Source organism: Cyprinus carpio, chromosome A8 (assembly GCF_018340385.1).
Source record: "Cyprinus carpio isolate SPL01 chromosome A8, ASM1834038v1, whole genome shotgun sequence".
NCBI classification, from domain to species: domain Eukaryota; kingdom Metazoa; phylum Chordata; class Actinopteri; order Cypriniformes; family Cyprinidae; genus Cyprinus; species Cyprinus carpio.
In genome coordinates this window covers 19,951,329-19,968,449 of record NC_056579.1, presented here as the reverse complement: position 1 = coordinate 19,968,449, position 17,121 = coordinate 19,951,329, and the positions used below count along the sequence as shown (strand labels likewise).

The 17,121-nt window shown below is 36.7% G+C and overlaps 2 protein-coding genes across 5 annotated transcripts in view; both read right to left on the bottom strand.

Moving 5' to 3' along the window:
• Positions 1–1,769: 1,769 nt before the first annotated feature.
• Positions 1,770–6,049, bottom strand: LOC109066534 (dual specificity protein phosphatase 26-like). Of its 3 annotated transcripts, XM_019083563.2 has the most exons (4): positions 5,965–6,049; positions 5,342–5,500; positions 2,233–2,441; positions 1,770–2,163 (listed from the first exon to the last, which is right to left on the bottom strand). In XM_019083563.2, coding segments are annotated over exons 1-4 (567 nt in total). In that variant the 5' UTR covers positions 5,967–6,049; the 3' UTR covers positions 1,770–1,966. The 3 variants fall into 3 exon arrangements, with proteins under 3 accessions (XP_018939108.1, XP_018939109.2, XP_018939107.1); XM_019083564.2 differs by lacking the exon at positions 5,965–6,049 and having other exon boundaries at positions 2,233–2,372; positions 5,342–5,713; XM_019083562.2 differs by lacking the exon at positions 5,965–6,049 and having other exon boundaries at positions 5,342–5,709.
• Positions 6,050–8,109: 2,060 nt separating this feature from the next.
• LOC109066537 (BAG family molecular chaperone regulator 4-like) overlaps positions 8,110–17,121 on the bottom strand; it is a 9,720-nt gene continuing 708 nt past the window's right edge. The window contains exons 1-5 of one of the 2 annotated variants that reach the window (XM_042762690.1): positions 16,375–16,505; positions 13,831–13,950; positions 13,548–13,739; positions 12,119–12,373; positions 8,110–9,131 (exon numbers count right to left, since the gene is read on the bottom strand). In XM_042762690.1, coding sequence (XP_042618624.1) covers positions 8,649–9,131; positions 12,119–12,373; positions 13,548–13,739; positions 13,831–13,950; positions 16,375–16,377 — 1,053 coding nt within the window. In that variant the 5' untranslated portion in view covers positions 16,378–16,505 and the 3' untranslated portion in view covers positions 8,110–8,648. Of the gene's footprint in view, positions 9,132–12,118; positions 12,374–13,547; positions 13,740–13,830; positions 13,951–16,374; positions 16,506–17,121 lie in introns of those variants that run through there. The other variant, XM_042762689.1, reaches the window with a different exon arrangement.

Here is a 17,121-nt window from a genome sequence, read left to right as displayed (position 1 = left end):
TTATCTTCTTACTGATCAGAAATTTATTTAAGTCTGCAGTCAACGTTTCTCTTCAGGTTTATACATCTAAAAGTATGTTAATGGTGAGTAAAAAAAGTTGTAAATGTAATGTTCACCAGGTAATATTTTACTCATTTATATATTTTTTGTTTATATGAGTAACCCTGTAGCACAAACTTTTAAACAACATCTGTGTGATATCTTTCTTGATACATGTTTTCAAGAGGACCTCATCAAGTAATAGAATAATGTAGAATTAGAAAAAAAAATTCCTTCTTCTTTCCACTTACATTATTACAATCACACACCTGTTGAAGTTTTTTTTTTTAAACGGTGATGGCCTTGATGCTGGCCGAAACATCATTGTATTTAAAAAAAAATACTGTCAAGTTTATGTTTGTAGACCAGGGTTGTTATAGTTTTAAAAATAAACTTTAATCTAAACTTTAATTAAAATAAAACTTAATATAAAAATGCTACATTTATTTTATGTCAGCTAGTTGCCAAGGCAACATGTTATTTTCATTTAAACTAAAACTGAAATAAAAGAATAAAAACTATACAGAGAGATTAAAAAAAAACTAAGAAAAAAGAAGAAAAAACAATAAAATTAATCAAAACTTTACAAAGACAAAAAATATAAAACTAAAACGAATTCAAAATATTAATAAAACCTATAATAGTATATCATGATACTGAAACAACAATGTTGTAGAGTGAGTGTTGCCCATTTTTCAACATTCTCTAATTAAAACATTTTTTGAGTTGATTCTCCTCTACAGTTCAGGCTGAACAATTGATTCTCAGATTTGTTCATGACTGTCTTTATACTTGAAAATATATAGCTGCCTTTAGCAGGTCCCTTGCAAGGGGTCCATCATATTTGGGGAGCAAAGGCAACAAAAAAGTCTGAAAACCCCGATCTAATGTATGTACATATAACTAACATCAGCCCCATCTGGAGGTTTTAAAAGTGTAGTTCACCCAAAAATGAAAATTCTGTCATCATTTATTCACCCACATCATGACTCTGTATGACTTTCTTTCTTCTTCAGAACAGAAAAGAAAATGTTTGAAGAATGTTGGTCTCCAAAACATCTGCATTCATGTTCAACAAAATAAAAAAACTCATTTGAATTTTCATTTTTGGGTAAACGATCCCTTTAACATTTGAAAATGTTGAAATGTTTCTAACTTCACCAACACGTGCTTTCTGCCATGTTTCTAACTTGGCTCATAAGTTACTAAAATGCACAGCTGAAACTTGATTTTGTGCTGACCCTTAGTGATAACAGCTGTGTTCATAATGGTTCCTGCAGCATTCGCGACAACTCCTCAGTCATCTTCCCATCTGCAGGCACACTAAGAGGGAACAGGAGAGAAATGCATGCTTTTTATTTTAAAAGAGTCTCTGATCTCTCACCCTAACGTAACCCGAACTAGATTGTTGTGTACCATGTTGCCTACCCGATTATTAAAAATAATTAGAAAGGCTATTTAAAATAGCTATAAAAGCTATATAAAAATCTACGAAGGCTTTAAACGTTTATAAGTTCTACAAAGTATTTATTAGATATTTTTGTACCTGATTGTACGCTTATTATTATTTATTTATTTTATTCCTCGCAGGCTTGCTTGCTTATTATTTATTATTCTGTCACCCCCAGACACCCCCCCCCCCCAGTTTTATTTTTATATGCATAATTGTATATTGTTGAATATTTGGATGAAAGGGCATGTATGTTAATGTTTATTCAATAAAAAAGAGAGATAATATCATCAGGTATGTTCATTTTAATATGTTCTTTACACTTTATTTGAATGAAATAAATTCAATACAATGCAAAGGTGGTTCACGAATCAACAAGCTGTGCAAGCTGCTGCTCAAAAAATATTAAAATCCACATTGATCCATATATTTCTCCTGTCCGCTCAGTTTTCATTGTCTCTCATGGCTGTTGTGTGTCTAGTTTCTGTAGCCATATAATTTAATATGAAGGTCAATGAGTTGTCTGAGGAAGCCTCGGTTAGGAAAGACGCCTCTTCCCTCTTTCACCTTCTGGATGGCCTCCACCAGCGTCATGTTCTGTTTCAGCATCAGATATGCCAAAACTATAGTTGCTGATCGACTCACTCCAACATGACAGTGAACCAGGATTTTGCCTTCGATAAAAAGATAGAGTTTAGTGACTCTCAGCTGCAAGTGACCGGAATAGTGGGACGCACACTTACCTCCCCTTTTCAGCGCTGTATGTATAAATTCAGCAGCTTTGTTGAAGTTGGCACTCATGTCATACGTGGGTGAATCGTGTGCGTCTATGCCCATGTATGTGATGCCCATGCCATCATAGATCTCGCCACCACGTCTGGAGCTGTGGGCGCAGTTCAGGACATGAGTGAAGCGACGCCTTCTAATCTCTGCACAGTTTTCAGCTATATCCCTAAACAAAGATGCATCACACAGCATTATTATTGAGCATACAGGTTATAAAATGTCAGCAGAACATTTGTTTTGCAGGCATTTCAGTTGTTTAGTAGATGCTCTGTTCCTGTTAGCAGAACCTGACTTTTTATTTAAAACCCCTCAACTGTCACTGTCCCGTCAGCGGGATGCCTAAGTTTACTTCACTATATTAAAATTAAACCATAATCTGATCTTGACAGACTGTATATCGCTGGGAAGGTCTAAGACCCCTAAATAGATATTTTCCCCATTTTTTTAATTATTTATTTATTTTTTTTTTACAAATTATGCAGGAACAGTAATAGATTATTTTATGACATAATTGCACCTCAAGAATCATAACAGGAGTTCTGACCTTTGTCACAAAAAGTCTTTTTCGTTGCCTTTTTCCTCACATGGTATTACAAAAATTATCATTTGATATTTAATGGTCTTTTCAGAATCAAAAAAATATATTTGGTCTTTTAGAATCAAAACTTTTTGACACAAAATATATATCGTTGGAAAGGTCTGAGTCTCAAGACTCCATATGTTGTTGTTTTTTTTTTGATAGAATAAATACTGAGAGAAAAATTTATACATTTGGGAAAGAAAAATGCATAAAAAAATTCAACGGAGTTTGGGTGTCACCCGGTGGCTTATTTTGGTATAACGCCTAAACAAAATCGCATAGGAACTTCAATTATTTTAAATACATATGCTGGTCATATAATTAGAATATCATCAAAAAGTCGATTTAGTTCACTAATTCCATTCAAAAAGTGAAACTTGTATATTATATTCATTCATTACACACAGACTGATATATTTCAAATGTTTATTTCTTTTAATTTCGATGATTATAACTGACAACTAAGGAAAATCCCAAAATTCAGTATCTCAGAAAATCAGAATATCGTGAAAAGGTTCAATATTGAAGACACCTGGTGCCACACTCTAATCACCTAATTAACTCAAAACACCTGCAAAGGCCTTTAAATGGTCTCAGTCTAGTTCTGTAGGCTACACAATCATGGGGAAGACTGCTGACTTGACAGTTGTCCAAAAGACGACCATTTACACCTTGCACAAGGAGGGCAAGACAAAAAAGGTCATTGCAAAAGAGGCTGGCTGTGCACAGAGCTCTGTGTCCAAGCACATTAATAGAGAGGCGAAGGGAAGGAAAAGATGTGGTAGAAAAAAAAAGTGTACAAACAATAGGGAAAACCGCACCCTGGAGAGGATTGTGAAACAAAACCCATTCAAAAATGTGGGGGAGATTCACAAAGAGTGGACTGCAGCCGGAGTCAGTGCTTCAAGAACCACTACGCACAGACGTATACAAGACATGGGTTTCAGCTGTCGCATTCCTTGTGTCAAGCCACTCTTGAACAACAGACAGCGTCAAGAGCGTCTCACCTGGGCTAAAGACAAAAAGGACTGGACTGCTGCTGAGTGGTCCAAAGTTATGTTCTCTGATGAAAATAAATTTTGCATTTCCTTTGGAAATCAGGGGCCCAGAGTCTGGAGGAAGAGAGGAGAGGCACACAATCCACATTGCTTGAGGTCCAGTGTAAAGTTTCCACGGTCAGTGATGGTTTGGGGTGTCATGTCATCTGCTGGTGTTGGTCCGCTGTGTTTTCTGAGGTCCAAGGTCAAAACAGGTCAACACTACCAGGAAGTTTTAGAGCACTTCATGCTTCCTGCTGCTGACCAACTTTATGGAGATGCAGATTTCATTTTCCAACAGGACTTGGCACCTGCACACAGTACCTGGTTTAAGGACCATGTATCCATGTTATTAATTGGCCAGCAAACTCGCCTGACCTTAACCCCATAGACAATATATGGGGTATTGGGAAGAGGAAGATGGGATATGTCAGACCCAACAATGCAGAAGAGCTGAAGGCCACTATCAGAGCAACCTAAGCTCTCATAACACCTGAGCAGTAACACAGACTGATCGACTCCATGCCACGCCGCATTGCTGCAGTAATTCAGGCAAAAGGAGCCCCAACTAAGTATTGAATGCTGTACATGCTCATATTTTTCATGTTCATACTTTTCAGTTGGCCAAGATTTCTAAAAAAAAAATTTCTTTGTTTTGGTCTTAAGTAATATTAAAATTTTCTGAGATACTGAATTTGGGATTTTCCTTAGTTGTCAGTTATAATCTGTGTGTAATGAATGAATATAATGTACAAATTTCACTTTTTGAATGGAATTAGTGAAATAAATCAACTTTTTGATGATATTCTAATTATATGACCAGCACCTGTATATATATCAACTTTAAATTTGGAACACAACTTATTTAGACATAAGGCTTTTATAAATTAAATAAATATTTTTATAAAATAAATTAAATTAAAAAAATTTAGTATAAAAAAATAGTATAGTAAAATTTCTTTACAGTAAATTTCAAGTTCTATAACTTTTTTTTATACTTTTTTTTTAAATTATTCTGCAATGATCTGCTGTTGAACTCTTTATTATTTTTAAAGAGACTAACCTTAGGTCTGTATTCAAATACGTTCATTAATGATAACAATTTAAGTTTGTATAGTGCACTTTCACGTCTGTGTTCAAAAATGAGAGTGACAGTTAAGGGGTTAATAGCTTTGCTATTTTAAATAGCATTTATTTTTAAGTGTTGGGTACTCTGAAATATTCTGTTGTTTGGAAAAAGACTTATTAACTTAGTGATTTATAGAGAAACAGAAACTCTCCTGTGTTCGACAACGTACTAGACTAGGACCTGCAACAACTCGTTGTGCAGATAACTACGTAAATTTACTACTAAGCATTAAAAATAGGTTTTGTACGACAAAGGTGTCACTGTAACGCATATGTAAGCTATAAATAAGAATGAATTAGGAAAAGCTGCAGTGTGCTTACATGTTGCCGATGTACAGACTGGGCCAGACTTCATCTGCGTTGGTGTTGACGGCTCTTCCAGAGACCAGAAGACGCTCAGCCTCCATCACCGCTACACCGGGAGAGGTGAAGTCAACCACCGGTGCAGCTGAGCGTGAGGTACCGGGACAATATTTAGACCTGTAAGACATTTTAAGTTGTAAATGGGCATTTAGTGTCCACTGCTTTTTGTTAAAACTAACCCCAGGAACTTGTTTCGATTGATTTAAGTGCACGACACAATCTCCACATGCGTCTGTTAAAGTCATTCAGACTGCCAGCTCATAGTCTGCGCGAATAAAAGCCGTGTTTTGGATGCCAGTGCAGGGGGTATTTTTAGTCTGTGGGCCTGCGCGTTCACAGCAGATCAATTACACATGCAGTGTAATAATACTATGATTTACAGACAGCTTGCTTTAATCTACAGTACGGCCGAATGCTTTTGTTCATAACATAACATAAACAACAGAATGGAAAAATATAACTGTAAATTTATTCAGTGAATTAGGATTGTTTCTAGCTTGTCAGTTGGGTATTGGCCACTATAATAGTATACTTTATTTCAGTAATATAAAGTAAAGTTGTGAAAATTCTCATTGACTTACATTGTTAAAATGTTCACCTTTCAAAATTATGGCGTTGTTATCATATTTGAATGTATACCACGGATCAGTTATGCATTCTGGATTGTTATTGGTCCTCTTGCATACGTGTATGTAAATACTGAATTGTGATTGGTCTTCTTACTTACATTATTAACATACTGCATTGTGATTGGCCTTCCAGTTCCGTAATCAGACAACCGAAGCGGCTGAAGCTGTGGTTAACAAGTCACAGTACACATAGTAAGGTTTTTTTTTTGTTTGTTTTTTTTTACATTTTTATTATATAATAATTAACAAGAAAACAAATAGAATATAAAAAGATTAGAGAAAGCTAGTGTTAAAGGCCATATTAGGATGTTAATTATATTAGCATATTAGGATTCAACAATAAATGAAAACAAAGTAATTTAATTCATTATGCTTAATTTTAACAATAAGAAAGTACATATTTTTTCTGTTCTTCTTTATTGGAAAGGACTGAGTATTTAATATGTTATGGTTTTCAAATGGGCTACTGCAGTGAAGCTATTTATAAATGTAAACAAGTATTGTCTACATGAATATTATGCCGTGAGCTGATGGCACAATCATTTGAATGTTTTGATATTTAATCTGAGAGACCCTACAGTTAGTTGACCTTTATTCAGTCCCACAACATTAGAGAGAAACAGGCCCCGCTTGTGTTCAAAAACATGCATTACATGGGGACTTCAGCAGGCAGGGTTTTGGTCCTTCCTTGGGATTTGTTTTCAGTATATTCGTTATACAAACATACTTTTCTTTTTCTGTAAAGATTAATCTAATAAACAATTTCCGGGTATACATAAGAGATCATTTACAGAGGGAGAGAGAGGAAAACATACAATAAAGATAAACAGAATCTGAGACTTCATGCAGAGCTCAGTTGATTTGTAGTTGATATACTATGAAAAAGCACCTGCTGATATTATGGCACTGTTTTTTTTTTTGCTGTTACAAAACAGACATAAAATCCTTGTGGTAGGAAGAAGACCTGTTGAACGGTCCATGATATCAGTGACTTTGGTGCAAAGTATTAAATGTAGTGAAGTTAAAGGGAGTTTTTATTCCATGGAGTAGTGCTGATGGTCTGTCCGTAATCCACATCCCCACTCCAGTCCTTCAGATATAAACTGTACATTATTTATTAATGTCTTAAAAAAAAAAAGGCCTCCTGTTTGACTCTATACAGACCCACAGATGGCTATGGCCACCTGAACACTGACGCAGATGCATTGAATCAGCTACAGATCATTATTCTCACAAACAAAGGAAAGAAAATGAACAATAGCTAAAAGTTCTCCGAACTGCAGGATGTAAACAAAGGCCTCTACTAAAAGGTGAACTGAGATGCCGGTGCACAATCAAAGGAAGTGACCACAGCAGATGACGTGTAGGCTTCATTGAACTTTAAAGACCATTTGAAATGGTTTGATGAATGCAATTTATTTGGGGCGAAACATATCAAAGGGCTTGTCTTTTTATAAAGTTTGCATCGCAGCCTAAGAAAACCATGATTTGCTACTAGTTGTTGCTTGTTAGAGGCTGGTGGTACTGAAGGTTTGTCAATTTTTAATAGCATACTAGCATGTAGATGTGGTCTCAAGGCTAACAGGTAAGGTCTAAATGCCACTAAACACCATTTTTGATTTCAAGGGGTCTTTAAAATCCAGATGCGGCCTGGAAAAAGTGCAGCGGGACAGTGGATCCAGTGGCAGCTGGTCTGAGATCCGTCCAAGACTGTGGGTTTGTAACATTCAGTTTGGACAAGACCGAACCATGCTCTAAATCAAAAACTGGCATGTGTAATCAGTTAAGGTGCGGTTACATTTACCGTTGCGAAATTGTGCAAGTGAAATCCAGTAACTTTAATAGGAATCTCCAAGATTGGGAATTTCACCTAACCGCAGTTTGTTGCATTAATCAACAGAAAGCTGCTTGGTTTGAAAGTGACTTTTGTGTGAGCGGTGTTTCGTGCATTGCTATACAAATGAAAACCTTTTTGATGGTGAAACTTGGCTAATGTGATTGCACCTTTATTAATACATTTCCATGAAGAAGGTGACAATGAAACCAGTGATGAAACGAATACAAAATCCAACAGAAAATGGGTGAAATTAAATGGAGTGAGTTACAAAAAAAACTGACCTTTTATTTATAGATCAAGACATTTTACAATATAATCAGGAATGTATTTGGATAATAGCAGTGCTAAACAACATTCCAAGTGCAGAAGGCTCTGATCTTGAAAGGTTGTGCTACCAAAAACCCATGGAAGTATTAAAATGTGGTTGAATTAGCTTTGTTTTATCCTTTTAGTCTGCCTAGATTCAATAAAAAATAAAAAATAATGAAACTTTTAAGATGGTGTTATGCAATGAGACATGTTTAATTCTGTGCAGATGTCAGACTGCCGCTGCTCTTTGCTGGATGGCAGAAGGCTGGTTTGAGTATGGCACTGCAATGATTAGGACATTTTGCGCCTGTGTTTCTACTAATACATTACCATCAATAAGGTACACAACCCAAAAACACCACAAAATTAATGTTGCCAAACTAACTGACAAATTGTGAACATCCTAATCTATTATCATGAGGAAATATCATTAAAAAAAAAAAAAAAAAAAAAGATCAACCAGAATCATCATCATCAATCCATTCTGTTATTAGAAAGCCTTTTTCTCAAGCCGGTCCAAGATGGACTGGATCCTCTGGACAGCTTCTTTGCGAGCCTGTCGAACGCTGTCCTGTCCATTGGTCTCCACTGAGTCCAATTCCAGCAGCTCTTTTGTTAAAAGTTCCTCTAGGTACCGGTAGCTCTTGTCTGTCTTTTTCCCCACAAACTCATCCACGTCCTCTTGGAGGAGCTGAACTTTGGCCAGAACCTGCTGAACTCGAGCGAGGCTGGGATTATCGCTTAATGGGGCTGGAGTGGACGACCCCTGGTGGAAAGACGTTGGAGGTTGTTCATTCTGGGCTGGTATGGGCTCAGGTCCTGCACCTCCAGAGGGAGCCTTGTTGTAGATTTGAGGCGGAGCGCTGAACTGGGCGGTTTTGGGCGGAGTTGGGTTTGGAGTGCTGGCTCGTGGTTTGGGGTCTGGAGGCTGGTTTCGAGGGTGGATATGAGGCTGACTGTGGTATGGTGGATCCTAAGAGAGAGATATTCATTTAAATATTACAAAGGTCCTCAATATTACACAATATACCAATTCCAAAACCACAACGCGTGTTTCACATGTGTAAAACCCAAAGTATACTTTGTGTTGGTTTTTTTTATTTACACGTGTGCTAGAGTATGTGTATAGTGCGTGTGAAATTTTCATCACCAGCATAGTATGCACAAATTGTACAGGTGTAAACCCATTTTTCTGACCGTGCATACTCTGTATGCTAGTGATGGGAGAAAGCTTTTGAAAGCTCAGAATAAACCAAACTAAGAGTGTTCACATTTGCGTCTTTTTTGACAAGAAAGAGTTGACATGAGTGTGCAGTTTTGGTTACAAATAGCAGCTGAGCATCTAAAACAGCTGCAACAGTAGCCTAGTGCTGTGTGGTGCAGAAATGTTGGGTCTTGCCTTGGCTTTTGAAGTTAATGTGGAGGAGAAAGTCGCTCAGGACTTTTTTGAAAACGCGGTTTACTCTATACGATTATAATGTAAAACAGACGCTGGCAACTTAAAAAAAAGATGCAAGGTGTAAACATAGCTTAACTGCTTGATAAAATTTACTTTTTCAAAGGACTGGACACACAGCAACTGCTGGTCCAAAAAGTGTGAATGCAACAAAACCTTTTATACTTTTTACAAACCAGTTGCAATAGTTTTCATGAAAATGTAATCTATTAAAGGTAATATACAATGAATTAAATCAGGGCTGTCAATAGATTAATTTTTTTTTATCTGATTAATCACACCTTTTTTGTGTGACTAATTGCGATTAATCGGACATTTATTAAATTAAGCATACACCATTTATCTTGTTTAACACGTTCATTTTGTCATTATTTACTATATCCAGCAAATTAAACCAAAAGATTGAAAGGTGATTCTTACAAAACTGTATTTTCTGCAAGCTTATTTTAAGATAAATTTAGATGTCTTTTCAAAAAAGGACACTTGGAGACTTTTTTGATTAATAATTAGCTGAAAACGCAACATGAGCCTCTATTGTCTCTGCAATCTCTGATGTAATCAAGTCTGGTTTTCTTTACATTAGCGCTGTTTTGGACTGATTGTTTGAATGCGTTCGCTTACTGGATCATTGGACTGAAAACTTTCCCAGAGTGGCTTTAAATGATCTGATTGCAATGCAAACAGAAGCGAAATCAGTTAAAAGGTTTAGAATAGAAAATGTGCTTCAGTAATTTTGCATTAAATTATTTTAACGCGTTTAACATGCGTTGATGAATCAACATTGACAGCTCTAAATTAAATACAATTAAATATAAAGGTTCTGTAAAACTGGTGTTTTATTCATCTGTAATCCTTTAGAAGCAATTAAGGATTATTTTCCTTTTCGTATTATACATGCATGAGTAATAAAATTAATAAAATTAATAAAAAATTACCTATAAAACTGACCCAAGATTAGTTAAAAACTAGGGATGTGAGGATGCACACCGAGCCAGTTGGAAATCGCTAAAAATGTGTGACATTTCAAGTCGGTTAAGATGTTAAAGAATCGCGATATAATTACGGATACTGATCTAAACTAATGTTGTTCAATTCAGGGGTGTCCAGTTCTGTTCCTGGAGGGCTACTGTCCCACAGAGTTCAGCTCCAACCCATAAAACACACCTGAACCAGCTAATAAAGCTCTTACTAGGTATACTAGAAACTTCCAGCCAGGTGTGTTGAGGCAAGTTGGAGCCAGAGCGCTGAATACCAGAGTTGCGACACTCCCATAGACTTTCACAGGAACTGAGGAATGCGGAAGTAATGCGTGTCATGGAGCAGCCAATAGTTCCAGCATTAAAGGGCATTCATTTCAGTTCTTCTCAAGCACACTTGCTGGTAAATTGAAGAAATTACTAAATTTTTGACATTTTAATACATTTGTCAATGCATTAAAATGTAGCAAAGCCTCATTAAATGAAGATTTAGATGTAGAAAGACATTTTATTGCTCATAACTTCTGGAGAGAATAGCACAGACAAAACTTTCTAGAGTGCTTGTGCTGAGTGCCTGTGTTTGTGCATGCTATCAAATGAAGTATACTTTGAAAGGCTATGCGTTTGGCTTTGATTCGTTGCAAGAAACTGACAATGACTTTTAAAATGAGACTGTACAACCACAGTATAACCACTAAATATGCAAGTGCCCATGTTTGTGAGTTAAAAACAGTAAATCCGAGTGTTGTGATGTACAGTAACATGTTCTGATAGTGGGAGAGGTGAGCTGTCTTATGTAATCAGCTTTGAGAGGGAAGAAGTGGTTACATGAGGTGAACCCATCACTCTATTAACTGTTAAACAAGCCTTCCCACTGCGTGTTTGCCAAAGGGCCAGTCAGTATGTTTACATGCACTTTAGAAGTTCAATATCTGGCAGACTGATGCAATCATTTGTCTTCATAAATGTCATGTAAACATTTTTACTCTAAAATTGAAGTAACAAATCCAGATTTATTTTGGCCTCAATACATAATACATACACAATATACAACATAACATCACAAACAAATGTCAAAACCCTTTAAAAAGATTTATTTCATATTATTATAGACAATATTTTCATATTATTTTATAGCTTATTTACCACATATTTGTGAAAATAATTAGGACATATTCTTTGCCAATGTTAAAATTCTCTTTTATATGCCAATTAAAAGTACATCAGGCTTTCTCCAGGTTTTTATCAGTTCATTACAATTATTACAATTAATCATTACAATTATGCAAAACAAAAGGACAAATGTTTACTTTCAGGAGCCGTCATGTATTTGCAAGCTTGCAGCGGGAATCTCTCAAGTGAGAATGAGAAGTTTAAAGCTTACAGGCTTCCGTACATTCCGTACTTCCTTTTCTCAAAAGGTCAGAAGAGGGTGCTCTATTTTTTACTTATTTGTATTTTCTGCTTCAGTTCAAAACAGGAATCACAATCAAATTAAAGAAAAAGTTTGTAAAACATCACAAATACCTTGTGCTCATACGGAGGTGGTGCGGGTCCTTGCCACGGTGGAGGGTAAGGCGGTCGTACGTGGTTATAGTGACCATGGGGTGTCTGAGTATTGGACGGCCACTGCTGTTGGGGCGGTGTGGGCCCGTACCCTCCAGAATGGGACCAGGCCTCGTGCTGGGGTCGTGAGAGCATGGGCTGCTGGTTGGGGTAGGGAGCATTCGAAATGCACCCTTCTCCATAGTGAGGGTAAGATCCTGCTGGGTAGCCAGGAGCCTAATGGGGGGAAAAAAAGAAGTCCAGAAAGAACGATGACATTGAGAGATACTTTTTCATGTGGTACAAGCAAAATGCAGGGGAAAAAAAGCATATAAATGAAAACTGCATAATGTTACAGAGTATAATGTTGATCCAGGAAGTGGTATATGTCTGTGCAAGCTTTGGAGGTGTTGATGGAAGAGATTTACTGGATTTATGCTTTGATAATCGTACTGAATATTATCCAGATGTAGTTTTTGATAAAAATGTGATTTTCTCACCTTTTTGCTCAAAACTATAAATAATTATGAAACCTACCTAAATTCAAGTATTGATAAAAAAAGAAAAAATGCTTTAAGCTAGAATAATTTTTTTTTTTTTTTTTTTTTTGTAAGTAGAGGCTCTGATCTTTATTTTGGTGTATTGCATATTCAAATATTAATACAGCAAATATACTGGAGGACATCAAATTTAAGGGTAAATCCTCAAAATCGCTGGCAGTGGCTGGCAACTTTCTTCAAAAATGCTGGCAGGGAAAGAGTTAAAATATCAGAATATTAGTTCAGATGTCATGATGTCAAAATGTCATGTGGTGCGACTCCCCCAAAACTTTCATGATGTTTACAAATAATTTAACTAAATAAATAAATAAATCACAATATGTATACCCCAGTGCTATTTTAGTAAAATGTATTTACTATTATGGTATTCATTAATATTTTATTTATATTTTCAGTTTTTATTTTAAATTTTAGTAATTTTGTTATGTGCTTTTGTCATTTTTATTATTTTTTAATATTTCTATATCTTTAATTTATTTCTATTTCAGTTATTTAGTTTAATGAGTACTTATTTCAGTTACAGTATATTAAAAATGTTCAATCTAATTTTTATACTTTATTTTATTTACCAAAAACCATAGTTAACAATAATGCTGGTACATTCATGCATTCAGAAGAGTTTTTCATCTAAAATTTACATTTTAATTTATTTCAGCTTTCTTTGCATTACCAGAATATTTTTTATTTAACAATAGCAATGCTGTTACACACATTGATTCAATTGTTATTTCTTTTCTTGTTTGTTACAGCACATGACAGTTTATTATGGATTTTTATGGATTTACTTAAATTTGCTTGGTACAAAACTAAATTAACATACTTTTATTATGTTTACATGTAACTGAATTTACCCCTTGGCAGTGAGGTGTGGGGTAGGGGGGAGGAGCTGAACCCCCCGCATTTTGTTCAGGGCAGGTCTGGCTGTGATACTGAGGCTGTCTCGAAGGAACCTGGTCACTGCAGTAGAAGGGGTTGGAGGGATGTAGCATACTCGTGGAGTACTGTCCTGGATTGTACACCCCATTGGGATATCCAGACATTGCCTAAAAAGGGCACAGCAGAGTGAAGCGGGATAAGTGTGCGGTGTATTTGACTGACAGAGGGTGTTATATAAGCCTGAAATGTCTGCAGTACCTGGGCATTGTATGAGGCCTGTCCGTTGACCTCTGTTCCAGTGGGGTACGTGCTTCCATAAGCTCCCGCCGTGTGCGACTGGGGAAACCAGTAATTAGAGTAGCCGGGATACTGAGAATCCTGGAATAAAAATGGTTACAGTCTATACGTTACAAACTAGGGTACAGAATTATTTTTTGCATTAATCTGTTAAACATGTTCAGAGGTATTAACTCTGTTTTGGTGGTTTGAGAGCTTTTAGGGATATTAAGAAAAATAATGTCATCATTTGAATACAATATATTACAATAAGATAATATAAACATGGTCACTCATTTCCCATCTGCTCGCAAATCTTAACGCAGTACTGCATATTGATATAAATATATATATTAGACTCAAATAAAAATTAATAAATGGTTAATGGCAGTTATTACAAATCACCAGTAAGTGCAATCAAAGATACAAACTACAGCGAAAATACAAAGTAGAAATAGGTAGGAAACTAAATATTCTTTGCTGACCCATACTGAGTGATAAAAACACACACACATTTTGTCTGTACTCTGAATGAGTGAGTGCCAACTGTTCATTCTCAGGCTCAAGTAGAAGTTATCCAGGGAATAAAGACTTACTGAGAACACAAGTCAAGGATTATCAGCCCTGTGTCCTTTTTAAGGCATTTAAACCCAGGTTCCTTCGGGTGGGACTACACAAGCTGTAAATAAGCTGCATGTGTAACTCCATATGAGTCATCGATGAAAAAACAGAATCTCTGAGTTGGAGAAAGGATCAGCCCCTTGTGTGAGTCTTTTGTTGAACCACCTTTTGCTTTAATTACAGCATTTAGTCTGTTGGGATACGCGTGTGCTAATTTAGCGCATCTAAGACTTTGCAATTATTTGCCCACTCTTTGCAGACCTGCTCAAGTTCAGTTAAATGTGATGGTGAGTGTTTGTGGACTGCAGTCTTCAAGTCATTCCACAGATCTTCAGTGGGGTGTAAGTCTGGGGTCTGTTTAGACCATGCAAGGATATTCACCTTTTTCTCCTTCAAACACTGTGTGCTTTGGGTCATTGTCAAGTTGAAAGGTAAACCTTCTTCACATTGACAACTTTTTGGCAGAAGGTAGCAGATTTTCCTCAAGAATTTGACAATTTTGCCTCATCAATTTTTCCTTCTATCCTGACAAGAGCTCCAGTCCCTGCTGCAGAGAAACACCTCATAACAGGAGATTACCGCCTCCATGCTTTACTATGTGGATGGTGAGCTGTATTGGACATAACGTTTGGTGTTGAAGCCAAATAATTCAATTTTAGTCTCATCGGCCTCAGAATCCTCAAGGTGTGTTTTGGCAAAGCTCAGTCATGACTGCATGTGATCTTTCTTTAAGAGTCCCCATACAAGCCACACAAGAGTGGGCTGCACGATGTGTCGGCAAATCGCGATGTATCCAAGATGACTGCATGTGCGATCTTTCGTTTATTCATTAACCGTAGGGCCAGCTGCTCCCCATGTGACGCGGATTAATTGCACAGCTTCACCATTTAGGTCCCGCGCGTGCGTGCTCACCTTCACCGTCTTCAACACACGAGCGCTCTTCTCTCCCTCGCCATCCAAAATCAATTGAACGATGGTGTCCAAAAAAAAAAAAACAAAAAAAAAAAAAAAAAAAAAAAAAAAACAGTGATGAATGAAATGTTTTCTGTTGTCAAATCTTGTGCGATATCCTAAACTGCTGAGTATAATTACACAATGCGCGTGCCGTACACGTCTGATTCGCGAACTGCTGTAGAATGCCTCCAACTTGGTCTGAATTGGTCTCTGTAACACTTTATCTATTTTATTAAACTAGTTCCATTTACTATTACTAAACTGCACTTCTACAACATTGTTAATTTCAACATTTAGGCTATAGGCTTCTTGTTGAAATCCAAAGTTGCAGTATTTGTAACATAGAATGCACGGTAACATTAACAAACAATCAACAGCTGATAAACTAAGATAACAGATTAATAAATATAGTAACAAAAGAGGTGGTAAGTTCATGTGTTAATATGTACAATTCAAACCATATCCTTCCACTTCTACTCTAATTTAATAATAGACTTCACTGAGAATGTAAAGCTTGCTAGGCATTTTTTGATAAAAAAAAAGATTTCATGTTTCGTATGCAATCTCCTGACTATCGTGCCTGTCCACAACCACATTTATCCTGGAGAGTCTCTTGACTTGCTGCGTCCCAATGTGCCTACTTGTACTACGTCCCACTGTGCTTCTAGGCATGTACTACTTGTGCCTGTCCTTAAGATTCTCTTGACAAAGAACACAATATACAGTTGCGTCTTTAACGGACCGCTCTGTCGGTGAAGAAAAAGTACGCACTTTTGAGTTTGTAGTAGAAGAGTAGACAAGCTTTGGGACATACTATAACACAATATACAGTTGCGTCTTTAACGGACCGCTCTGTCGCATAGTTACACGCACCCTGTCACTGTAAACTGGCCTGTCAATCATCTGCTCACAGTTAACATAATCCACATTTAATTTATTTTAACTTCCCACCATATCGGAGAGAAAAGAAGAAGCACGTTGATCTGCCAGCCGTGGATCTTTATGCAGAGAACTCTGCTCACATTTTCTGATGCATTTAAAAGTTAACCAACAAATGGATATTTATAAAAGTTCACATTGCTACTGCAGATGAAATATAATACAGATAACATTAAATAAATATTTTTTTTTTACCAGGTTAAATGTTGATTATGAATAACTCAAACCCCTTTACCTAAACCTCTCTGCTTAACCATGGGTCGCGTGCATCCACCATGTTTGTAGTTTTGGTAATGCTTTTTATTAGTGTTTGTAGTCCTCAACCAAATCATTAGCCAAAGCGCAATGGATTGTGGGTAATATTAGCCAACAGAGTGTGCACGGATCCACACTTCAAAAATCGACCCGAAATAGTGTCAAACTCGATTTCTGGAGGGCCGGAGCCCTGCAGACTTTAGATTCAACCCTAATTAAACACACCTGATCCAACTAATCAAGACCTTCAGGCTAATTTGAAAACTACATGATATGTGTGTTGGAGCAGGACTCCAGGAATTGAGTTTGACACCCCTGTAGTAGACCACCCGGGGACTTTCGGCATACTCTTTTCAGCATACTTTGCTTTGGGACACACTTATTCTAATCTCACATACTATTTAGTATGGATAGTATGAAATCTGGGACGCAGGGAAAGTGTGCCATTGAGAAGGTGATTAGCTACACCTGAATGAGTTTACAAGGCATTTTTAGGAAGGGGGT